Source organism: Odocoileus virginianus, chromosome 19, assembly GCF_023699985.2.
Source record: "Odocoileus virginianus isolate 20LAN1187 ecotype Illinois chromosome 19, Ovbor_1.2, whole genome shotgun sequence".
Classification (NCBI taxonomy): Eukaryota; Metazoa; Chordata; class Mammalia; order Artiodactyla; family Cervidae; genus Odocoileus; species Odocoileus virginianus.
Window position 1 is genome coordinate 25,994,409 of NC_069692.1, and position 26,814 is coordinate 26,021,222.

Below are 26,814 nucleotides of genomic sequence, written 5' to 3' on the forward strand. Positions count from 1 at the left end.
GAATCATACTGTAAATGCTACTTTACAGTCTTTGTAGATGCATGTATGTATTAATACATACACACAAGTATTCCATTTTATGAATGTGAAATAATTTACTAAACTGAGGCTGCTTTGAGAGGTATTTTGATTGCTTTCAGTATTTTACTATTATTAATATAAACAATGTTTGAAGAATATCCTTAGCCTTATATTTTTGTTTTTTTCCCAGATTATCTTTTAGGACAAATCCTTAGGAGTGATATAGCTAGAATAGGAAGCGTGCATGTATAAAGTTTGTAAATGGTGGTGGTTTGGTCACTAAGTTGTGTCTGACTCTTTGTGACCCCATGGACTGTAGTCCGCCAGGCTCCTCTGTCCATACGGTTTTCCAGGCAAGAATACTGGAGTGGGTTGCCATTTCCTCCTCCAGGGAATCTTCCCAACCCTGGGGTCAAACCCGGGTCTCCTGCACTGCAGGCAGATTCTTCACCGTCTGAGCTATAGCACAGCAATAAAGTTTGTAAGTGATTTTCAAACTGCCCTCCAGAAAAGTTAGCCAATTTCTAACTCTACCAACAATAAATGGAAATGTCCTCTACACCCTCACCAACATATAGTACTGTCAGAGTTATTCACACTTGTCCATCTGATAAATGACAAATGATACCTCAATTTACTTTTTGGGAAATAACCAGTAAAGTTCAGGATTTGTTTTTTTTTTTTGTAATAACTGATCATTTATTTCTCTCTCTTTCTTCCTTCTTTCCACCCCCTCTTCCTTCTCCTGTTCTTTTCTTTCTTGCCTTCTCTAACATAGCCTGTGCTTTTTGTGAGTTTTCCGTGTCCTTTGCCCATTTTTCTATTGAAGTGTCATTTTTATTTTAATAATTTAAAAGGGTTCTTTATATTAACCTTCTGTTGGTTTCATATGTAGCAAACAGTTTCCTCAGATTTTCATTTATTTTCAACCTTCTCCATGATTTTACTTTTCCTGTATGAAGGCATTTGTGGCCATGTCTATCAGTCTTTCCATGTCCACTTCCCAAGTTTTCCATCATATTTAGAAACTCCTTTCCAATCCCAAGAGTATAAAAATATTGACTTATATTGTCTCCAGTGCTTCTTAATATTTCTTTTATTTTTGTATGTATTAGTCTTGGATATCTCTAGGATTTATAAATATAGTAAAATTTTATTGGTTTCTAAGTGCCCTTTGTCCACAAGCCATTTATTGAGCTATCTCCATTGATATGAAATGATCCTAAATTTCAAACAAATGAAAACTTAATATAAGTTTAATTTCTGGACTAACTTTTCTATTGATCTGATTGCTTATTTCTGTGCCAAAACTACTGCCATTTTTACAGTTTTCTCCCATGGACAGAGGAGCCTGGCAGGCTACAGTCCATGGGGTTGCAAAAGAGTCAGACATGACTTAGTGACTAAACAACAGCAAAAAACACATTTTAAGCAATAGAAGGGCAAGTCTGTCCTGAGACTTGTTTTGTCTTTTTTCCCCCCTAAAATCAGTTTGGGTTTTTAATGTGATTGCACTTAATTTATAGAATAATTTAGGTAAAAAATATATTTTTAAATTACTTATTTGTCCAATGATAAACTTTTTCTTTATTCAAGTCTTATTTTTGGGCATAATTATAATTTCAAAAACTATTATTTTTATCAAATGAATCCTTCTACTTCTTATTAACTCTGTATGAAAAATAGTGAAGGGTCTGAATTTTTATCCTTGGCAAGCAAACAAGTTAGCTCACCCTGGGGTCATAAACGTTGGCAGAAAAAAAGATGACTGCTAGATCAGAGGTATTGCAAGTGGTATAATCTTCACATCCCAATCTGCTTCTCTTGTCCAAGTTCCACTGTGGATGCTTTACATGCAATTATCAGAGCTGAGGAACTCTGAGCTTAGGAAACTCTAATGAGAGCTCAAGGTGAGTTTTGTTGAGTTAACCGATGAAGATTGAGAGGACTAAGCCAGAGCAAGAGGAAAGAGCAATGTAGGCAAAGGGAACTATATGTGCAAAGTCCCTGTGATGGGAGGAAGTTTGGAGACTCTAAATAACTGGAAAAATGACCATCACACTGATTCCAATATCTTCTGGCTAATGGTACTGAAGAGAGCTAGCCTTTTTATTTTTCTCACTGTAAATGATCTGTTTGTTCTGCCTAAATGTTTATAGATTTTTTTCCATTTGCTTTTGGGTGTTTTTTGTTTGTTTTTAGGAATTTTTGTTGTTTATTCTTAAAGAAATTTTTTTTAAGACACATAGAAACTCTTTATGCTCGATGACAGCCTCTTAATGTATCTTTGAGTATTTTAGTTTGCTATTAATTTTGACCTTATCCTTAAACATTTGATAAATTATGGTTGTCTATCATCCATAGTTACATTTTCCCTAAAAAATTTACATCTTGTTTCCACTGTATTCTAATATTGGTACTTAAAAAAAAAGTATTCATATTTGCTATTCTTACTTTTCTTTGTTCATATCTTGGTTTTGGAAAGGGAGATTTGAGGGACCCTGGACTTTTGACACCATCTTTTCCAGAATGTCTGGATTTGTTACTGAAAGGACCATTTTGTAGATGCTTTCCTCAAGTTCTCTGAAATTTATTCCAAGAAGTTATTTTGAGACTACCCAGTGGTTAAAATAACCTATTTAGTTTTTTAAAACTTTCTGTCCTTTACTTAAAATTGGATTTTTCTCTGTGTTAAAATTGTATATATTTGTAACAAGGAATTGGGGAACAGCATCTTCCTGATTGATGAATGAAATACAACATGTAATCATTCAGGTGTTTTGTGAATTGAGAGGACTGTGAGAAGACTCTCTCCAAGAATCTCCCCAACCATGAAGGTACTTAGTATTCCACTAAAAATACTTCACTGTTGTTCCATTGGCATGAAGTCTGTTGATCAATTTAGTTACCTGGAAAGGTCCTTCATACTCCTGAGATGGATGTGTTTTCTATAGAAGGACTTGGAAGGCAGCACAAATCCTGGTTTTTTCCTCCCTCTAGGGAGAGGGAAGTAGAAAAAAAGAATCCAGTTTAAAAGATGATTGTTCTTCCTTAGGAAGTTATTTCTGGCATATTGAGAAATTTGGGGATAGTTAAGTGTAATTTTGAGTAATACGAATTCTTAGGGTAAAGTACTAATTGTTTATTACCCTTTCTTTAATCTTCAAAACCTATTCACCAAGAGGAGTTTTGTAGGACTTCTCTGGTGGGCCAATGGTTAAGGCTTTGCCTTCCAAAGCAGGGGCTGTGGGTTCAATCCCTAGTTGGAGCACTTATTTTAAGTATTTTTAATGCTGAGCATAGTAGTACAAGGGGGAAAGGATTTGTACATGGTGAACAGTTACCCATAGTCCCACCATCTTTGCTATTGGCCACATTTTAGCACATTTCCTTCCACTTTATCACCACATAAAATTTTGCATAGTTGAGATAACTTTTACCTGCAGTTTGTTCACTCAACTTCATGTTATTAAAAAGAGTATTGTTAAAGGCTTGTATCTAGCTGACTGTGTTATTCTGTAGATGTATTAACCATTCCTCCATTGCTTGTTATTGGGCTCTATTCATTTTATTTTTGAGAGTTTGGAAGCTGGATCATGTAAAAATGAACACCTCTGTATGCAAATCTCTGTCCACATTTTGATTGAGGAACATAATCAACTTTAATACAATTGATTTCTACTATTAAATTTATTTCATGGGGGAAAAAAATGTATAACTATTTGTTACCCAGTCAAAGGGTTAGGAGTGAATGTGAGAAAGACTGGTTGTGTTTATTTAATGCTGTTATTATTTCAGTTCAAAGTTGAACTAACTGGGAAGTTGAGGCATATAGATAAAAGTGTCTCCTTGCTGATGACACTATTGGTTGTACTGGTTGCTGGGAATCTGTTGTCCTCTTCACTTAGCCAGTATCCTCCCTACTTCACTATAGTCCCATGGAAATTCACTATCCTTGAAATTATACCAGGAGCCCAAAAGCACTTTAAAAGCTCCAACTAATGCCTGGCTCTCTCCTATTTGGTCTTCCCCTCCCTTAAGGGGTAGGTATGGCCAAAATCACCAAACTGGATCCATGTTTGCCTTGCAAACCAAACAAACACTTCTGTTTTTGTTTTGCTTTGTGTCTGGACTAATTCTTAGCACCTCTTCTGCCTGTGAGCGATTTGTCACTTCCTTCTGTAAGACTGGCACCAGCAGAAATGCAGTCTCAGAGGATCCCGGGGAGAAAGCGAGGCCGACCCCCACTTCACTCGACACCTATGAAGATGGCAGTTCATAACATTTATTCTGCTTCAGCTGGTTCTTTACCAGCAGTGAAGATCCCAAAGAAAAGAGGGCGGAAACCCGGGTACAAGGTATGGCTCCATCATCTCCTTTCTCCAAAGTGGGATTGGGCCGGGGCATGGTGCTTGGGCAGACCTCCAACGCAAAGTGTAATGAAAGGTTGGAAGTTGGGTAAAGACAGGGTGAGAAATAAGTTTCTCTTGATGAAGAATGTGACAGACAAGGCTTCATTGTTGCAACATGGCACACAATACATGCTGTTGCTGTCGTGTGCATTTTTACAAGTAGAGAAAGCAAATTACACCAGATGGGGAAAGTTGTAAGGCGAGCAGATTTTAGGGTCATAGCTAAACACACGTTATTAAGCTTCGCATCTCAATTAGCGTTTCAGACACTGAGCTTTCCCCTGACTGTTCTTATGAGGGCGGCTCTGGAAGCCACTTTCCAGAACTCATTTGTCATTAATTTTAGTAGAAGCAGATGATGTTCCTGAGACATTTAAATTAATAATGCGAGCAAGCTAGTGTCAAAGGATGTGAAGAATTTTCCCTAACAGAGCCTCAATAAGGGGACTCATCATGAAAATTCAGGGTGTTAATTCATAGTTTCCTGCTTACAAAAGGTGCTGACGTCAAGTTTGGCTACAAGGAGGCACATCAAGTGAAATGAAAGTCCTGTTACTCTTTCAAGAATTAATGATTTGGCGAGGCTTGAGGGGGTGGAGAATAAATTCTCTGATGTAACTGAAATCACATAAAACAACTCAAACCCGAGGGAGTGCTTCTCCTCCAAGATGTTTTTGAAGAGTCTGCTAGAGAAGAAAGACCACTGAGTTGTTTTCCATGAGCCTTTTGGGCATTAGAAAATGAGCTTCAGACGTTTTCCCTTGTCTATTTTTCCTGAAATAAAGGGCTTATGTTTTCACCTTGAGATCTGAATACTCAAACCAAGATGCAAATTGGCAATTAACTCTCATATATTTAGGAAAATGTATGGAAATTATTTCCGGTCAGCAGAAAGACAAAGCTTCCGGAAGGATCGGTCATGAATTCAACCTCTGTCCCTTTGGCTCTCCATAGTTCTTCCAACTGCTGGGAAATAGATGCAGTGGGGTAGCGGGAAGGTGACTCAAAGTTTTTTTGGGGGGGGTCACTGGTTTTAGTAAAAGAAGCTTTTACTCGGCCAGCTCTTGCAGCAAAGTCTTCCATCACTGGTACTTTTCCTAACAAAGAGAGCTTCCTTTTTCTCACGGACACACCGGTTCCAGAACTGTCTCTCTGAAGCTGGCCCAGGGCAGGTCTCTCTGCTCAGCTACCTGTACAGTTGCTGGGGTCTGGAAATGGCTTCTGGAAGACTGGAGCAGGGCAGCCCTTCTGCATGCTAAAGCCAGGGAGTGAATCTAGGAAATGAAGAAACACACAGAAAACTTTTCTCTCCTATTTGCCCTTTCTCCTGCTCCCCTGGGAGCTGTGACCCAAGAATGAAAATTACCAACAGACACAGCATTTCTGTGGCCAGGAAAAATGGAAATTCACTCCGTGGAATGAGCCCAACTTTGCAGTTTTCCCATCTCTTGAAAAGGGCAGTTTTCAGTGCTCCCAATGCTCAGAGACAACTCAGGGCAGGAAGAAAGTTTTGGGGACACTTAGCTGACACACAGCAGGTGGATCTTACTCCCATGCCTTGTAAGGGCTCTTTTTTGGGAATAACAGGCCACCACTCTTCCTTTAGTCCATCTCCCATATATTTGAGGGAATTGTGGGAATTACTTCAGGCCAGCAGCTCCCAGATGTCTCCCCAAGCCATGGGCTTCATGTTCTAGGAAAACAGCTCCAAACCAGGTGCCAGTCTGCGTGAAGTCCTGACCTGTTGATGGCGACAGGAGAAAAATATCTAAGGTTTCACAGACTAAAGGAACATCTTTTATTCTGAAATATCTGCTTCTTTCTATTTTGTTGTTAAAAGTTTATAAAGTGCTGTATGTTGCAAAGGTTTGGTAATCTTAAAAAAATAACATCCTTACTTGGCAAAATAAAGTTAACAACCTGTTAAATCTCTCCGATTTTACTTTGGCAATTTCTTAGACCCCGAAGCCCCATTTTACCATTAACAAAGTGGTTTTAATTGTGGAGACGTCAACGAGGAGACTGTACGGTTTGATTTCGTTTACCAAATGGCCACTCACTTGGGCAATTTTAACTATCTGGGATACAGCTGAGGAGCCAGAGTTGTTAAAAATAAAAACTCCTGAGCAAGTGAAATAAGATTACTTGGTCTATCCTTAAAGATCTTGTACTTTATTACTAAGAAAATGCTTCCAAACCCTCCCTCAGAGTCTATTTACCTTTGTTGTAGACGTATTTCTTACAAGCTTGATTATCACAGTTTAATAGCCTTCGATTTAAAGGGGAAGATATTTGGGGAAGATAGCATACACAGCTGGATACTGAAAGTATAATTATATGATTTCATATTAATAATTTAGAACAATAATATTATCAATGTTATAAAATAATAAATAATATAACTTATTATATCAGTACATTCTCATGATATATTTATGTTAGCAATATTGTCATCATAAAATGACAAATGTTGAGCCTTTGACAGGCTTTTCCCCAGGAGATTCTGAGGAGGCCTTGTTGTAGCGACTGCATCCCCGGTCTGTACTCACTGACATTTGCCACTTCCTGCCTAGTGCTGTCCCAGGCGGCTTGGTCAATCACCTCTGTGTCCCAGCACACATGGAAAATCTCTCAGGTCCAAGTGTGAGGACAAGCCTCTCCCTTTGAGACTCAAGCACAGCTGAATGCGGGCTGCGACATTTAACCCTCTCTCTGTGTCTTGAGAATAACGTGAGCAAATTATAGGCAGAAAAGGAAGAGTCTAACCAGCGGTCAGATGTCAGTGCTGCAGGGTTCATGGGTCAGCCCTCCTCCCAGGGCTCATCTGGCTGTGTCTCGGCCTAGGTCTGCAGCCACTTTGCTGGGGCATGCTCACTACTGTGAGAGCATCATTTATGGCCTTATTGCCCCCTTCTCATCCCAGTCAAAGGAAGGAAAATCCTCTTAACATAATTTCTCCTTAAGAGCCATGAAAACAACCTTCCTCGTTATCAAATAGAACATTTACATCTCAGTTTGAAGAATCTGCTGTTGATTTAGGTTGTCAGTTCAGAGACTCCCCAAGGCCAACAGGTAGACTTTCCTTACACTTCATGACCAAGGAGACCATCGAGGTCTTTTTAAAAAGATAAAGAGAGAGGATCTGCTCCAGGGACAAACACTAGCTTCCATCCGGTAGACATAGCTGATTCTAATGGTTCCAAATAGCAGAATTTTCAGCTTCTGTGTCTTTATAATTTAAGCAGGAGAAAAAAGTGATAGGTTTTTAGGATAGCCATTTGTCCCCAATACACAATAACAGTAATCAATACTAATAGCAATAATAGTCATAAGTAACACTGAACACTTCTACATTTGAGTCTCTGAGCCTAAGCACTATATATATATATGTATTTCTTATATATCCTTGGTAGTTACATAGTGAGAGGAGTCAGAAAAGTGGCAGGAATTAGGCAAGAATTAATCACGCCCTGCAGTCTGAGGCCACATAACTGTCAGGTCAGGAGCACTCTAGACTCTCAGTAGTCTCTTTGCATTATTGTTCAGAGTAATATTTATGTTTCATGATTCAAAAAAGAGTAGATTACTTTGTTCTGTTTAACAAGCTGAGAAAAGTGTAACGTGTAGAAAGAACATCATCCCTGAAATATTAAAAACAAATTCAACTGCTGTAACAAAGATTGAGGAACAGTGGCTCAAGGATGATAGAAACTAATTTCTCTCTCACGTTACCGTCTGGGAAGGCCATCCGGGGCTGATCTGATGCTTCCACGGTGTTGAGGACCCAGGCTTCTGTTATATGGTTGCTTCGCTATCCTAATGGGCTTCCCAAGGGGCTCTAGAGGTAAAGAACCTACCTGCCAATGCAGGAGACATAATAGACACGGGTTTGATTCCTGTTTCAGGAAGACCCTCTGAAGGAGTGCACAGCAACCCACTCCAGTGTTCTTGCCCAGAAAATCCCATGGACAGGGGAGCCAGGCGGGCTAGAGTCCATGCGGTTGCACAACTGAGGTGACCACAGCCGTGCTCCCGTAAGATACAGTCTCTACTTCACCCTGTAAGATGGCTCCTCCAGGTCGCAAAGCCGACTGGTCCAGCCAGCAGAATGGGGACAGAGGTAGTGGAGGACCTATTGTTCCTCTTTAAGGATGAAAGCTTCAAAATTGCACACAACCCTCACGCTTGAACTCACTGGCCAGAACTCACTGAGTCACTTGGCCACACTGCTCGATAGGAGGTGAGATAATGTAGTGCTGAGTGACAAAGTGATGAGCTAAAATTCAGGGATCTCATTAATTAATGAAGAAAGGGGCATGGATATTTGGGAGGAACTAGCAATCCCTGCTAAGAATTTGAAGGACAGTCTTCCATTAACTGGAAAATTAACTTTATAAAGAAAGTAATTTTCTAAAGAACATGGGTGAATGCAACATTTGGTTTTGTTCTTCCTTTTTTATTGTCATCCTTTCCCCACTGAAAAAGTGTGTGTTCTTGACACTGTGACAAGGATGTCAAATTCCCAGAAATCTCAATTATGAGAATGCTGAAGCTGAAAGTAGAAAGGATTTTGTTTATTTCAACACTTATTTAAAGCCTCTTTCTAAAATGTGTTTTCGTTACAACCGCTGAATGGGTTTCAGTCCTTCTTTGATTATCCAGATCTTGTATTGCCTTGAGAGTCATAGTTATGAACACTAAATGTAGTCTAATAGTGTGGAAGGGAAGAATCAACATCTCACTCTTCCTGTGCCTACTTCCCGTCCCTCGCCTGCTGACGGTGCATATGATGTACCACCCGTGGCCATGAGGGAAATGACTACACGGGCACAAGGCCGGGGCCATTCCCTTGGAATGAACAGTGTGTAGCACCTAGGGCAGGGACCGTCTCTCCTGTGGTTTTGCTGTGACACCCCCACCCCCACCCTAGGGCTGAGCAGTGATCAGAGGTGAGGCTCAGCAGTGGGTCAGGGGCAGTGGTATCCGGTGAATGTTTTCTGATCAGCATTTTGAGTGTAGCTCAGAAATGAATGTTAGTTGGTGTTTTCACTTATTTTGAGGAGTAATAGAAATGTAAACAATGAAGCTGTCCGTTGAAGTTTCACACATTTGTCAAGGATGTGATTGACTTTGCTGAATCGGATATCAGTTGGTGAAAACAAAAAGTGTTTGTTTTCATGCTGTTCACTGTGTAATGACTACAGACAAGGCACTCTTTAAGTTTAATTTGCATTTTAAGTATTTTCTCCATTACTCTCTTAAACCTGTGAGTCAGCACAACAGTAAATCCACCCCTATTTGTAGCATTTGCCAATTTCCAAGGTGTAAATATTCCCAAGATGGCCAATTTCAAGGCGCAAATGTAATGTTCCAGAAGGTGGAGTTGGTAAAAGATGCGGTGCAGTGTCACTCTTGTAACTGTATTTCCACACAGATGCAGCAGTAAAATAATTAGAAAGTGTGAGTTTTGAGTATCTTGTTGCCTTTGTTTTTAATATATTTTAGTTAATTAATACTCTGTAAGTATATGCACTTCAATTTTTAATAATTGCTGTGTTTAAACACAGATATTGCAAACAACGTGCAATATTCCTGAAAATTTAACAATCATATCTTGTGAACTGACATAAGCTGCTCCATCTCGCTACTGCTCTGAGCTCTGCTGTGGACAGAATGCCTGTAACTACGTGTTCCACGTCCCCCCTCTTATCTGCAGGGCTGACCCCATGCCTGCTGATGCATAGAACTTAGCTGCCTCCCTCGTTTCTGTGAGAAACTCAGTCATAGCAATTCACATACCTTTAAGTGTGTGGTCTCGATTAAAGGTTGTCAGGGTCACAGGACAGAGTGGACATTCCATTAAATATTTCACATGGATGGATCTGTTTTTCTGAATTCCACTTTAGCCAGTGATGGTTATTTTTGTTTTCCTTTTTCTCCCTTCTGTCTCCTGATAACTCATGGAGAACTGGCTTCATCGTGTCCTCTCCAGATCCCCTCTGTCAGGAGGAATTTAAGTCATTCTTTTCAGTCCCACCCAGACAGAATAGTAGCACTGCCACCACCTCCTCACCCCACCCTGCCCACTCTGTTTCACTTCACCTCTCTGGGCCCAGAGGAGAATCTAAACCCAACACAGAGTTGGTGGGAGAAAGTTCCAGCATCCTCATGTTATTCCCATCCCATTTGCTCCCCTGAAAAGCACAAGAGACTACTAGACCATTACCCTCCCATCTCTGAGCATCCTCTTCTATCTTCATTATTATGCAGGCAGTATATCGTATGGGGTAATTTTATTTTCCTTGAGAAGTTTGTGCAAAGATTGGTTAACTGGGATCTCAGATTTGACTGAGGGGCATATTGCCAAAGCAGGTCCCAAGGCCGAAGGATACTGGCCCCTCCATCCCTTGCATGTTTAATCTCTCCCAAGGGAAAGGAGGAAAAGGTGTGGGTAGAGACTCAGACAGGCTGACTCCTCGGAATGGAATTAGGTCATTGGCCACAAACTTCTTGTTGTTGGAGCTGATTTGCATTTCCAACAGGCAAGTTTTTCTCGACTGAAGTCTGTTAAACACGGTGAGGTATTCAGTTTTCCCCAACACAGTTTTCCCCAACCTCGCTTCCTGCATCGATGCAGAACCCTGAGGGAGTTTTGTGTGAAGAAATAGAGCGATCCTAAAAGAGCAATGTGTCCCCAGGGAAAGCTATGGGCAGGGACGTGAACAAAGCTATCCTCCAAAGGAGTGAGAGAGGAAAACATGATTAAAAAGTGAAGGGAGGGAAAACATGATTTAAAAAATAGAACCCTGTATATTAGTTTCGTAGGTCTCCTGCAACAAAATACAACAAACTGGATGACTTAAAAAATACAAAATTTTAAGAAAATTTTATTTATTTTTAATTGAAATATAGTTGATTTACAATGTTGTGTTAGTTTCAGGTATACAGCAAACTGAATCAGTGATATATATATATATATATATATTCTTTCATATATAAGAAAATATTTATTCTCTATCATATAATATAGCTATAATATTATATAATAGTATATAATTTATATATATAATTATATATATAAAATATATACTATTATATATAACAACATTAATGTTGTTGTTGTGTTTAGTCACTCAGTCGTACCCGACTCTTTGTCACCCTTTTGGACTGTAACCCACCAGGCTACTCTGTCCATGGGATTTTCAGGCAGCAATACTGGAGTAGGTTGCCATTTCCTCCTCCAGAAGGATCAACAGGTAAAGAATATACCTGCAGTGTGGGAGACAAAGGAAACACTGGTTCAATCCCTGGGTAGAATATACGTGTTTATTGTTTTTCTCTGTCTGACTTACTTCACTTAGTATGATAATCTCTAGGTCCATCTATGTTGCTGCAAAAGGCATTATTTTAATCTTTTAATCTGAATAATATTTCATTGGGTATACATACCACATCTTCTTTATCTATTCATTTGTTGATGGAACAGTAGAAATTTGTTGACTCACTGTTCTGCAGGCTGGAAATCAGATCAAGGTCAGCTAGGATGGTTCTTTCTGAGGGCTGGTAGGGAGGACCTTTTGTAGGTCTCTCTCCTAGTTTCTGGGGGCCTCAAGGTTCTTTGGCTTGTGAATTGTCTTCCCTCTGTGCATGTTTGTCTCTGTGTCTGAATTTCCCCCTTTTATAAAGACACAGTCATAGTAAATTTGGCCCCAATCTAATGAGCTCATCTTAACTTGATCATCTGCAAAGACCCTATTTCCCAATAAGATCATATTCACTGGTTCTGGGGGTTAGAACTCTAACATCTTTTGTGGGGAGACACATTTTAATCCATAGCATTCAGTGTAATAATCTTTATCTTTTAACTAGACATTTAGTCCATTTATATTTAAAGTAATTCTTGATAAATTTGGATTTAAATTGATATTTTGTGTATTCTATTCATCCCACTCATTCTGTGTTCCTTTTACCTGTCTTGCTGCCTTCTTTTGGATTTTTAAGTATATAATTCTTTCTTTTCTACTCCTTGAAGTTTAAGCACTACGTTTTCTAGTGTATTACAGATTGCTGTAGAAATTACAGCATGCTTACATAGTAGAGTTTTCTAAAGTTAATCTTACATTTGCTTCTTCCCAGATAATTCAAGGACCTTAAAACACTTTTAACTCTATTTATCACCATATTTGAATATTATTGTCAACATACATCTTAATTATTTTTTGTTTGTTAATCCCCTTAAAACAATTATTTTTGTTTTGTTGAGTCATTTCCATTTAGATTCACTTGCTTACTTACCACTTAAAAATTCTTCATTCCTTTTCACATATCATACATCCTACCCGAAATCACTTTCCATTTGCCTGCAGTACATCTTCTAGAAGTCTCTTTTATAGATCCTCTAGTGAGGAATTCTCTTAGCTTTTGTTGTCTAAAAGTACCTTTAGTTCATCTTCACTTTTGGAAAAAAATATTTTTTCTGGGTCTAGTTGTAGAATTCTAGGTTTTTGTTTCCTTGCAGCACACTGAAGTTATCCTGTTTATCTCCTGGGGTACATTGTTGTAAAGAACTTAGCTATCCATCTGACTTATTAGAATGTTCCCTCAAATAAGGTTTTGTATTTTTAAGCTAATTTTAAGATTTTTTTTCTTTTTCTTCAATATTCTACAATTTCATTCTGTTGTGTTTACCTATGGATTTCTTTTTTATTTATCTTGTTTAGAATTTGCTGGACTTCATGAATCTGTGTATTAGAATTTTCATCAGCTCTGGAAAATTCTAAGCCATTATCTTTTCAAATGTAACTTCTGTTCCATTCTTTCTGAAACTCTAACGTTAAAATGTCTATATTTGCCTTGTCTGTTAACCATCCTTCCATAGTTTTTGTGTATTTATCTACTTTTTAATGAATTTCTTCTGACATATCTTCTGGCTCACTAATTCATTCTTTAGCTATATTTGTTGTTGTTGTTTAGTCGCTAAGTCATGTCCAACTCTTTGTGACCCCATGGACTATAGCCCACCAGGCTCCTCTGTCCATGGGGTTTCCCGGGCAAGAATACTGCAGCAGGTTGTCATTTCCTTCTCCAGGGATTCTTCCCTATCCACAGATTGAAACCATGTCTCCTACTTGGCAGGTAGATTTTTACCCTTGAGTCACCTGGAAGCTATGTTTAGTATGCTGTTAGATCTGTTTATTTAGTTTTTAGTTTTAGTTATTGTATAGAAGTTCAAGTTGGTTCTTTTGTAGTTTTGCTGTTATTTTTATAGTTTTCTGTTCTCCAGAGATATTTTCAAACTTGTTTTTTATATCTTTATATAGAATATCAGAGTTGCTTTTATAATCTCAGTCTGATAATTGAAATATCTTAAGTTTTTCTAGAGTTTGATAGCTGTGTGTTTTTATTGCCCATTCTTGCTTGGTTCCTTGCTTTCTTGTGTGTTTGAGCTGTGTTATTCATTGACTTTGAAAAATTATTTTGGAGATTTCTTTGAGGCCTTTCTCCAGTAATGACTTGAGTTTGTTTTTTCAGGTAATCTGGGAGCACTGCCAGATTGGGTAGTTTTTAAACTAACTTCACAGCCTAAAGTTTTCTTGGTGACCCAAGTTTTGTGAATTTGGGCTGCAAACCTGTGTGAGCTCTGGCTTGTGGCAATATCTTCCCAGGGGTTCTATACACCCCCTCCCCCTGTGTCAAGGCAACTTTCCTGCGAGTCCAGTGTGGGTGTGGTGAAACAGGACAAGTTTACAGCTGGCTCACCCTTACCCAGAGGTTTTAACCCTTTGGGTGAACCCTGGGATCTATGGCAATTCCAAGGCCTAGATTTCACCTGTATTTGGGCCCAATTATTCTTTATATTATGTATTGTTAGTCCCTCCTACTTTTACTAATCTTACATTTTATCCATTGTTAGCAGTTGTTTTCAGTTGATCCAAATAACATAGCTTTCTATATTCCCAGAAACAAAGCTCCAAAGATATTTAGGATGCCACATTTCTTCTAGTCAACATTCAAAATATGGCACTGACACTGGTTTTATCTCAAACTCTTTGTTTTCAAAAGTGGTCTAATGCAAGGTACATAAACAACATTATGAGTTGAAAGAGAACTTAGAAACCAACAACCCGGACTTCCCTGGAAGTCCAGTGGTTAAGACTCCATGCTTCCACTGCAGGGGGCATGGGTTCAATCTCTGATCAGGGGAACTAAGATCCCTCATGCTGTGTGGTGTAGCCAAAAATAAATAAATAAACCTAGCAACCCCATCCTCATTTAGAGCTTCCCAGGTGGTGCTAGTGGTAAAGAACCTACCTGCTAATGCAGGAGACGTAAGAGATGCAAGTTCTGTTCCTGGGTTGGGAAGATCCCCTGGAGAAGGGCATGGCAGTCCACTCCAGAATTCTTGCCTGGAGAATCCCATGGACAGAGGAGTCTGATAGGTTACAGTCCATAGGGTTGCAATGAGTTGGACACAACTAAAGCAACTCAGCACACACACACTCTCATTTAATGGCTTTGGAAGATGAAACCCAGAGGTATTAAGTGGTTTCCTCAGAGTCCCATGTGAATTGGGGACAGGACCAGGATTAGAATTCCAGCCTCTCTGAGTCCTGCGTTCTCTTCCCTCCCTTGCAGTTTGTTGGGCAACATGAAATCATGTCAATTCTGTGTCCATTTCCCAGATGAGGAAATGTGGATGCTCTTCTTCTTTTCATGTCTTCTCCCAGAAGTTCTGCATAGAACCTATCTTGTGGTATTTTGCAGGTTTACTGCTTGAGTAGTAGAGGAGGATTATTTAGAATCTTAGAGACAAGCGAGTCTTCCTCAAAGTTAACTAAGTGAGCAACAAGTAAAATGCTAATGTTTTAAACTAATGTAATAGAAATATATTATCAAAGCAAAGTTTATGTGAATAAATCTAGAAGTTATCTTTGCATTTGCATTTTCTCTCTCCCATCACCTTAATTTCAATTCCAAAATACACTTGAATCCAACCAATTCTTTGTCTTCACTACTTTTACCCTAGTTCAGCCATGTATGCCTCTTGCCTGCACCATATGATAACCTCCTGAGTAGTGTTCTTTTCTCTATTTTTGTACCCCCCCCACCCATCTATTCTCTGTATAGCAGCCATACTTAACTTTATAAAATAAAAGCTAGGATGTGTGTTTCTCTGCTTAAAATGCTTTAATTTTTTCCATACCTCTTAGAATAAAATCCAAACTCTTTAATCTGCCTGTATTTATTTACTCAGGCTGCTATAACAAAGTACTACAGTGTGGCTTAAAACAGGAGTTCTGGAGGCTAGAAGTCCAGAACCAAGATATTGGCAGGGATATGCTCTCTCTGCAGGTTCTAGTGGTTCTGAAGGTTCTTGACTCTTCTGAGCTTCTAGTGGTTGCCTGCAATCCTTGGTGTTCCTTGACTGTAGACCTATCACTCCAGTCTCTGCCTCCATTGCCATATGGCATTCTCCCTGTGTGTCTGTGTTTAGATTTGCCTCTTCTTATAAGGACACAAGTCATTGGTATTAAGGCCCACTCTAACCCAGTGTGGCCTCATCTTAACTTGATTACATCTGCAAAGACCCTATTTCCCAGTCAAGTCCCATTCACAGGTACTGGGGCTTAGGACTTGAACATGTATTCTTGAGGGGGACAAGATTCAGTCTACAGCACTGATCTAGAAAGTCCTTATGATTGGGCCCTGACTACCAGGCTAACCTCATCTTTCATCCTTCTGCTCTGCTTACAATTCCAGCCACCCTGGCTTCCTTGTACTTTGAAGAAGCCAAGCTTTAGGAGGTTTACACTGACCACTCTGTCTGCTTGGAAAGTTTTTCCCCAGGTTCCCTCTTGTTATTCAGATCTTGAAGTAGGTGTCACTTTCCTTACCAGCCTACCCCAGTCACCCAGTTCCCTTTTATCACATCACCGTATTTTACCTCTCAAAGTAGTACTTATCACAATGTGACATTTTTGTTGTGTGTTTCTTGTTTCTCCCTACTATGATACTAGCTCATCAAGAACAATGACCTTATCTCCCCCATTCATAGCTGTATCCTCAGCACCTAGAACAGTTCCCTGCACACAGTAGATGCTCAATGAATATTTGTTGAGTGAATGACTACCTCATGGAATGAATTTTTTTCCCTTTTCAGACTTAGCTTAAATGATGCAACTTGGAAAGGGCAGCTCCTGCCTAAGCAATACTTAGGGACCATTACAAAATGTATTGGGAACATGTTTCTTCAAGGGGATCATGTGCAAGTGGTAAGGTAAGAGGGTGGGTCTTCAAAGATTGGGGAGATATGGTCCCAAGTGGGTAGGTGTAGAAAATGTAGATGGGTCCTGGGCAGAAGATGGACAATTTCCTTTCCTGCTGTGACTACAGGAACAGGAAACTTGGGACTCATTTGTATTTCTGGAATTTCTAATAATAAAAGTATAATACCAGCAGCAATAATGATAATAAATGTTTACTGAGTTCTCGCTTTGTACACTTTGCACTAGCCCTGTACTAAATGTTTATACTTCATTCTTCCCACATCCTTGTGAGAAGGTATCATCCTTACCTTACAGATGAGAAAAGGCAGACTCTGAAGGCTGAGTAATAAGACTTAGCACAGAGTTAGTGAGTGACTGAGTTGGGTTTTGAACCCAGATCCAACTAGTGCCCCACTGCATGTGCCCACTGCTCTCCTGAACTTAATTGTTTTTGGCTGTGCTGGGCTTTCTCTAGTTGCGGCAAGCGGAGGGTGGGTACTCTCTGGTTGCAGTGCATGGGCTTCTCGTTGGGGCAGCTTCTCTTGTTGGCAGAGCACGAGCTCCAGAGTGCATGGCCTTTGGTAGTTATGTCAGTTAGTTGCCCCACGGTCTGTGGGACCTTCCCAGACCAGGGATCCAACTCATGTACCCAGCACTGGGCGAATTCTTAACCACTGGACCACCAAGGGAGTCTCTGGACTTATTTTTAAGTTTGGCTCTGTTGTTTCCTCCTCTGCTGATATGCAGGCAATGTTGGTCACTCAGTCATGTCCACCTGTTTGCGACCCCATGGACTGTAGCTCGTCAGACTCCTCTGTCCATGTAATTCTCCAGGTAAGAATACAGAGTGGGTTGTCATTCTCTTCTCCAGGGGATCTTCCCGACACAGGGATCAAAGCTGGGTTTCCTGCATTGCAGGCAGATTCTTTACCATCTGAGTCACCAAGGAAGCCCTACACATGTATATACTCCCCACATCACATTGCATATCCTTCATTTACCCACCTCTTCTTGTCAATCTAACAAATACTGTTTGGTTAGTGCATTTGTTTCTGCCACACTTGTGTATTTCTAGAAAAATCCTTGAATTTTACATTCTGACCCTTTCTCCTTTAGCGTGCCCTGGCCACACATCTCAGTTTGTAAGTGAATCCCTTCCCAGTTGTTGTCAGTGATTTTCTATAGCAAATGTCTTAGAGAAGGTCTTCCACTGAGGACAGCGGGAACAAGAAACTCTCCAGGCCCTTACTTTGGATCTGTGAATGGAAAAGAAAGATGAGCCGCTCCCAGATTCCCCAGCCCCTTTGGTGGAGGTTCCAGCTGGCAGGGGCCGCCTCTATCCTTCTGCTTCATCCCTTCACTATACTTTAATACAGCAAAGCACAGCCACTGGCAACCAATCCCTGGCTGAGGAATTGCCACACCCATTTGATTATGGTTTTGAATTTCAGGTAAAGGTGCCAGCGCTGACAGCATCTGTATGGGGCTGTTGGCTTTGAAGGCCAAGGTTTGGCTCTTGTATGTCAGAGCAAGGCATCCTGGGCAGCATATCTTCTTCCAGCCTTATGCTGCCAAGAAAGAGGCCTCTTCTTCTTCCTTCCCCTTTGTTTTACCCAGTTTATCCTGCCAGATTCTGTTTTTAAGATTTTTAAAATAAACTATATTTTAGAATAGTTTTAGATTTAGAGAAGAGTTGCAAAGACACAGAGGATTCTCATATACCAGACACCTAGTTCCCCCTATTGTTAACATCTTACATTGTTGTGTTACATATGTCACAGCTAGTGAATTATTAACAATCAGTTGAGTTCAGTTCAGTCACTCAGTCATGTCTGACTCTTTGTGACCCCATGAATCGCAGCATGCCAGGCCTCCCTGTCCATCACCAACTCCTGGAGTTTACTCAAACTCATGCCCATCGAGTTGGTGATGCCATCCAGCCATCTCATCCTCTGTCATCCCCTTCTCCTCCTGCCCCCAATCCCTCCCAGCATCAGGGTCTTTTCCAATGGGTCAACTCTTTGCATGAGGTGGCCAAAGTATTGGAGTTTTAGCTTCAGCATCAGTCCTTCCAATGAACACCCAGGACTGATCTCCTTTAGGATGGTCTGGTTAGATCTCCTTGCAGTCCAAGGGACTCTCAAAAGTCTCCTCCAACACCACAGTTCAAAAGCAACAATTCTTTGGCACTCAGCTTTCTTCACAGTCCAACTCTTACATCCATACATGACCACTGGAAAAACCATAGCCTTGACCAGACGGACCTATGTTGGCAAAGTAATGTCTCTGCTTTTTAATGTGCTATCTAGGTTGGTCATAACTTTCCTTCCAAGGAGTAAGCGTCTTTTAATTTCATGGCTGCAGTCACCATCTGCAGTGATTTTGGAGCCCAAAAAAATAAAGTCTGACACTGTTTCCACTGTCCCTGCATCTATTTGCCATGAAGTGATGGGACCAGATGCCATGATCTTAGTTTTCTGAATGTTGAGCTTTAAGCCAACTTTTTCACTCTCCTCTTTCACTTTCATCATGAGGCTTTTTAGTTCCTCTTCACTTTCTGCCATAAGGGTGGTGTCATCGGCATATCTGAGGTTATTGATATTTCTCCCGGCCATCTTGATTCCAGCTTGTGCTTCATCCAGCCCAGCGTTTCTCATGATGTACTCTGCATATAAGTTAAATAAGCAGGGTGACAATATACAGCCTTGACGTACTCCTTTTCCTATTTGGAACCAGTCTGTTTTTCCATGTACAGTTCTCACTGTTGCTTCCTGACCTGCATACAAGTTTCTCAAGAGGCAGGTCAGGTGGTCTGGTATTTCCATCTCTTTATTGTTAAATAATATCACTATTTTAATGAGATTCATTACTTTTTCCCTGTTCTGTTACAGAATTCATCTAGGATACCTCATCACACATTTAGTCATGATGTCTCCTCTGGGCTGTGAAAGTTTCTTAGACTTTTGTTGTTTCTGATGACCTTGGCAGTTTTGAGTAGAATTGGTCATGTATTCTGTAAGGGCTTCCCTAGTGGCTCAGATGGTAAAGAATCTGCCTGCAATGAGGGAGACCTGGGTTCGATCCCTGGGTCTGTAAGATTCCCTGGAGAAGAGAATGGCAACCCATTCCAGTATTCTTGCCTGGAGAATCCCATGGACAGAGGAACCTGACAGGCTACAGTCCATGGGGTTGCAAAGAGTTGGACACAACTGAGTGACTAACACTTTCACTTTGATTCTATGAAATATTCTGCAATTTGGCCTAGTTTAAAGTTTATCTCATGATTAGATTGGGATTATGGGTTTTTAGAAAAGAGATTTCACAAGTAAGGTGCCATTACCATCATGTCTTATCAAGGGTGCATACTATTGACATGGTTTATCATTGTGGATGGTGATCTGGCTCCCCTAACTGAGGCGGTGTTTGACTGGGTTATCTCCTATAAAGATACTTTTCCCCCCATTTCCATACTTTCCTCTTTGGAAGGAAGTTATTATGCGTGGCCTACACTCAGGAGTGAGGAGCTATGCTCCACAGTAAAATACTTAGAATTTTTATACAGAGATTTGTCTATTCTCCCCATGTATTTACTTAGTCAGTCATTCATTTATGTGAGTATGGAGTCATGGATATTCAGTACAGAATTTTTTTTTTTTTTTACTACTTTATCTGTTGCTTGTGTGGCTCCTGGTTTGACCATTGAAACTCTTTCAGATGACCCCTGTGTCCCTGTGACCTACCCCTTTCATTATTTGTGCATGTAGGTGGTTTTTAAATTTAGTACTTTCCCCCTTTTTGGCACAGTAAGATGATCCAAGCTCATCTTGTATGTTTCCTGCCCTAGCCCTAGAATCAGCCATTTCTCCAAGGATACCTGGTTCCTTTGATTGAAGAATGGTATTAGAAATCAAGATAGCAGCATTTTGTTTTATTTTATCCATTAAAAAACAAAACAAGCCATTAAAAAAGAAAGCAGCAATGAAAAGCTGTCTGGAGCAGGGTTGAAACACAGGTCAGCAGTGAAGAGGTGAAGTAACTGACTTACTCATATTTTTAGGGTGGAGAACTGAAATTAGAAACTTGTCTGTTGAACCGTGGTACAAAGAATGATTTATTGGTATTGATCCATCACCCAGTCATCTCTCCCTTAATCCATAACAGCAAATTTCAGCTCCTCATTTGTGATTTCAAGTGAGCGACATTCAAGGTGGCTGCTTGTCACTACCAAAGAATGCACTCATCTGCACTCGTAGGCTCCACTGCAGGAAACAAACCCTGAGAAGCATTTGGAAGACCAGCTCCTGCTGTCTTTGCCAGCAGGATCCACTGTGCTCTGTGAGCAGAAAGCTCAGCAGAGTAGCCAGAGCTTCACAGCTGCTTACTGGCTGGCTGGCTGGAAAGCCCTGTCACAGGAACCCCAGGAGCACAGGGGCTCAGGCGGGGAGCTGACCCCACCCTGCATCCTGCCCTCAGGAGGCTTACGGGCTTCAACTCTTCACACCTCTGTGTGACCCACACCCGCTGCCTGACACAGTCATTTCCTGGGCGGCTCCACTGTAAGGACGGGGTGCAGAGCTCAGCTCTGGGTGTGATCCAAACTTGAGTCTTGATCATGAAACCGAATCTGAAGTTCAGCTTCCAAATCAGCACAGTAGAAAGATGTGGAAGCATGATGGAGTACCAGTGGTTAACTGAGCCCAGGAATGAGCCTGGGAAGGTGTGGGGAGCATCTCCAGATTTTTCATTGATTCCATGGGTTCTCTCTTGCAGCTGAAGTCTCGGGTTCTCATGACTCCTTTAGCCCTGTCTCCTCCACGGAGCACACCAGAGCCCGACCTCAGCTCCATCCCTCAGGATGCAGCCACCGTGCCCAGCTTGGCAGCCTCACAGGCTCTCACAGGTAGGTCAGGTGAATGAACTCCAAGGCTGTGATGACTTGCCCACCAGCTATTTTGAACTAGCAAGCCACCGCCGAGATGGCTCAGATGAAGGATTTAATGTGTGTTAGCTGGACAACACATAGGATGACCGAATTCTCTGAGAACATCTATATAAAATGTCTCACAGCCTGAATTATTTGCAGTTGGTTTTCAATGCTTATTGAGATCAGCTGGTTTCTGTGGGTGGATGGGGACTAGAAAGAGCGGTTGGTGGCCCGGCTTCTTCTCTTCAGAGACAGGTTAACTTTGTACCAGTGGTGAGCCTGCTCACCTCGAAGAGTTTCTGCCCCTGTGTTTGTGCCTCCAGATCTGCTAAGGATTCTAATGTCCCCCAGTCCCACCTAGTACCATCCGGTCCAATCAGGGTAGAGCTCTGCCCAGTCTCTCTGATGGAGTGTCCACCAGTGGACCGACAGTTCCATCCCAAGAGTCACAGCAATAGGATGGTCTCTTTCTCTCTCTCTGACACACACACAGAGATCCCCCTCATCACAAACCACCTCCAGCCCCATCCCACTTAAATTCCTTGGTGCCCTCCCCTTTATTGTAAGGTAAAAACCAAACTTTGCAGTATGGCCTCAAGGCCCTGCTCTAGTCGTTAGGGCCCACTGTAGGATCATTTCATATTGCCTCTTCTCTTTCTGGAATGATCTTTCCTCTGGTCACTCTCCCTTGTATCTCAGCTCAGGTAGTGGTGGTGGTTCAATCGCTCAGTCACGTCTGACTTTTGCGACCCCATGGACTGCAGCCCATCAGCCTCCTCTGTCCATGGAATTTTCCAAGCAAGGATACTGGAGTCGGTAGCCATTTCGTACTCCAGGGGATCTTCCCAACTCAGCGATGGAACCCAGGTCTCCCACACTGCAGACAGACGCTTTACCCTCTGAGCCACCAGAGAAGCCCCATCTCAGCTCAGATACTTCCCTCAAAAAAGCCTTCACTGACTTTCCTGCCAGGGTTCCCAGGAAGAGCTCTTCTAGCCCCTCCCTAGTGTTTTGGCAGCCAAGGTCCCACATCACTTCCTGTAGTTCTCTGAGTAGATCTATCGCCCCTGCTGGGCCCTAAGCTCTCTGAAGCCTGGGATCCTGTAGATTTGGTTCACCGTTTTCTCTGTAGGGCCTAGCACACTACTGCCTGGCATGAAAGTCCCTTATCAATTCGGTTTTACTGAATCATCTGGGCTTAGTAGGGGAGAAGGCAACCTGGTATAGTGAAAAGAGCACAGGTCATGACATCAGAAAGACGTGAGTTCAAATCCCTGTTGCACCACTAATTATACTTTCTGAGCAGCCACTTCACCACTTTTTACCTCAGTTTCTTCATTACCAACAAAGTAATAATATTTAGTTCTCAGGTTTATTTTGAGAATCAAACAAGATAAAGTATATACAATGCCTGGACTGTATAGTAGCTGCTCAGTAAAAACTAATCTTCTTCAACTCGATTACTGTTTAATCCTTCCGAAATTCTTTTGGTTTCCTCTTAAAGTCCCTCTTCAACACTCCTCTGCACTAGTGGCCCCCAAGGTAAGATGCTCGTACCTGGGCTGGGGACATGGGGAGACATGAGAGGAGTCATTAACCTGTGGAAGGAAATATGATGCCTACTATTAATGTTTCTTTTTATATCACCCTTTAAATTTTTCTGTTTTTTGGTTGCATTTAAAATGTATGCAATACATTAATGTGGTTGAAAATGTCTATAACCTATAAATAAATAAACACATTTGGGGACACATGCTCAGAAGTTTTTTTTTTACCAGTATGATGTATTTAAAACTGCAGGAAGGACTCCCCTGGTGACCCAGTGGTTAAGAATCCACCTGCCAATGCAAGAGACACATGTTCAATCCTTGGTCCAGGAAGATCCCACATGAGTCAGGGCAACTAAGCCTGTGTGCCACAACTACTGAACCCATGCTCCACAATAAGAGAAGCCACCGCAATGGGGAGCCAGTGTACTGAAACTGGAGGGTAGCCTTCATTCAGCAACAAAGACCCAGCACAACCAAAAATAAATTAAATTTTAAAGAAAAAAATTACAAAAAACTAAAACTACAGGGACTTTTGGTTGGGCTCACCTAAATGGACTACTGAGTGTTCATTATGCCTGAGGTTGTTGATAGAATTCTCTTTAGAACTTCATTGAATATATAGTCTTTGGAGTAATTAGCATCATGTTGATTTTTCTTTTTTTTTTTTTAACTGAAGGTTAACAACAACAACGATGGCAAATGTCAAACATTTATGTATAGCTTGAGAGCTTCTTGGGAGGAGGAGGGAAGGTTGTTTTTTTTTTTAACTGAAAGATAATTGCTTTACCATGTTGCGTTGGTTTCTGCCACACAACACGAAGCAGCCACAAGTATACACCTGTCTCCTCCCTCTTGACCCTCTCTCCCACTTCCCACTCCACCCCAACCCTTTAGGCCATCACTGAGCATCAGGCTGAGCTCCCCGTGTTATGTAGCAACTTCCCACCAGCTATCTGTTTTACATATGGTAATGCATATGTTTCAGTGCTACTCTCTCAGTTTGCCCAGAGGGAAGATTTTATATGTGTATATTCCCAGCATAGAAATACATTTATACACACAGCCCATAACTGTCTACGATTCAGATTTGACTACATCGGAAGGGACACACCTGTCTGTCTCTTCCCAACCAGGAGGCTTGTCTTGAGAGCAAGCCCTGGCAGTTGGAGGTGATTGACTCTCTTGTCTCTTTTACTTGTCAAGTTTGGAAGAATTGGTGCCACTTTGGCCTTTTCAGCTTTCCCAAGGACAGGGCCAAGGGGACACGGCTGTGGCATCCCGCCCCCCCGGCCCCCCGGCCCCGCATACAGGAGCCGCTCCAGGCCTGATGTGCTTCCATGCTGAGGGCTTTGTGGGTCTGTTTCCACAGTCTGCCTCTACATCAACAAGCAAGCCAACGCAGGGCCGTACCTGGAGAGGAGGAAGGTGCAGCAGCTCCCCGAGCACTTCGGGCCTGAGCGGCCATCAGCAGTCCTGCAGCAGGCTGTGCAAGCGTGCATTGACTGTGCCCACCAGCAGAAGCTGGTCTTCTCCCTGGTCAGGCAGGGCTACGGTGGCGAGATGGTGTCAGGTAAGGCTCTGGAGTGGGCTGTATGAGGAGGGCAATGCAGGAGACCCCGGTTCAATTCCTGGGTTGGGAAGATCCCCTGGAAAAGGGATAGGCTACCTGCTCCAGTATTCTTGGGCTTCCCTGGTATCTCAGACAGTAAAGAATCCACCTGCAATGCAGGAGACCTGGGTTTAATCCCTGGGTTGGGAAGATCCCCTGAAGGAGGGCATGGCAACCTACTACAGTATTCTTGCCTGGAGAATCCCCACGGACAGAGGAGCCTGGCGGGCTACAGTCCGTGGGGTCACAGAGAGTCAGACACGCCTGAATGACTAAGCATGGCATCCAGGGGTGTCTCCAAAGAGGACAGCAGCTGAATCAGGCTTGGGGGACTGTGGCCAGGGTTTCTCCCCATCTGCTGGGCTCCAGGGGCCTTAAATGAGCCTGTGTGCCAAAGGGGCTTGAGGAGAAGAGGCCCCTGCACCTGGGTAAGAAGACTGGACATCTGAATCCTCTTCCTTGACTTGCCCCTTTCTCTTATCTCCACTTCCAGTTCATCAATAGATCCTATTGTTCTAACTTCAAAATACATTCAGAATCCAGCCATTTTTCATGACCCACAGTAACCACTTTGGTTCTTTTCACATCTAAGCCAGATCATGCCTCTCCTCTGCTCCAAATCCTCAACAGTTCTCATGTCACTCCCAGAAAAAGCTCACATCCTTACAAGGGCTCCCAGGCCCCATGTGACCTGGCTCTGGTCACTTCTCTCTCTCTCTTTTTTTTTTTGGTCACTTCTCTTAAGTCCCCCACTTGACTCTGGCCACAGTGGCTTCCTTCTTATGTCCTCCAACCATGCTCCTCCTGCCTCAGGACCTTTACACCTGCTGTTCTCTCTTTCTGGAATGTTCTTTCTCCAACTGTCCATGTGGCTTGCTCCTAGACTTCCTTCAGATTTATATTCAAATACCACCTTCTCAAAAATCCCTTTCCTGACTACCCTGTCTGACATACCAACCCTTGTCACTATTTATTCTCCCTTCCTCCATTTCATTCCTTTTTCATAGCACTTGTCACTGTGCAGGGACGTGGGGAAAGTTCATGGTCTCAACCTATCTCACAGGATATGTTTTTGCTTTTATTTAATAAGAGCTCAATCCCACCTCCCATTGTCAGCACACTCCTCCAGTTTCCATCCCAACTGAACAGCATCCAGAGGGAGGGGACGTTGTCACCACAAGGCAGAGGCAGACTTTGGAGCTCTGCCCCCTCCAGATGTTCCCCCAACAGAGACTCTGTCTGTCTTCTCCACGTCTACAGTGGTTGTCACCACCTGCCCTTAAGCCCTGGGAGCTCCAGACCTTTGCAAGATGCTTTAAATCCAAGAGGAGAGCCTGGTGTCTTTGGCCCAGCATCATGGACACAGCCTTCATATCACCAGGCAAAAGGGAGACAACTTTCCAGCCACAGGGCAGTACAGGTGACCCTGCTGGCTGGCTAAGAGAGGGTTCGAGAGAGGGGCCTCTAATGTGGCTGTGTCCTGTAAAACCAAAGCATGAGTGTTTTACTGGACAATCCCCAGGGCTTGCAGCACAGCTTCACCAGCTCATCCTGACTCAGACCTCCTTCTGGAGCTCCCTCTGAGAAGGAAGCTGGGTCTGTCTTGCTGGTAACTGATTAAAACAGAACTTGGCGAGGTCTGGGTGCATGTGTCTGACCTGGGGTGACTTCTAAGAGACTCCAGCCAATGTGGGCAGAAGAGAGGAGGAAGAAGAACTGCACCAAGAGAGATCCAAGAGGAGAGTCCCACTGTTAGACCTCTGAGGACTCCTTGGCTGCTCTTTCCTGATCTGAAAGCCAAGTTCTTGAACCTGGACTGCCCTCTGAGGTTGAAAGCCTTGTCCTTTTCCTGGCTATACAGCAGAGCTCAAGACACAGACCAGTGCTCAGAGAAAGCTCTTCCTGCCCTCTGTGACCCTCCCTCTTGAGCGAATCCCACCCAGGTTCTTTGTGGCCCTGCCCTCTGTGCTGGGAGAGCAGACCCCTAACTCCCTGGTCTGCTGCTCAGCCCTTCTGTGGCCTCAGGGACCTC

At 42.2% G+C, this 26,814-nt stretch overlaps 1 protein-coding gene across 5 annotated transcripts in view; it reads left to right on the top strand.

Annotated features, from left to right (window-relative positions):
* Positions 1-26,814, top strand: part of SCML4 (Scm polycomb group protein like 4) — a 108,039-nt gene that overhangs the window by 35,565 nt on the left and 45,660 nt on the right. For 3 of the 5 annotated variants that reach the window (XM_070450011.1, XM_020892366.2, XM_070450014.1), the window contains exons 2-4: positions 4,165-4,379; positions 21,470-21,599; positions 24,543-24,743. In XM_070450011.1, coding sequence (XP_070306112.1) covers positions 4,224-4,379; positions 21,470-21,599; positions 24,543-24,743 — 487 coding nt within the window. In that variant the 5' untranslated portion in view covers positions 4,165-4,223. Of the gene's footprint in view, positions 1-4,164; positions 4,380-17,446; positions 17,534-21,469; positions 21,600-24,542; positions 24,744-26,814 lie in introns of those variants that run through there. The other 2 variants (XM_070450012.1, XM_070450013.1) reach the window with 2 other exon arrangements.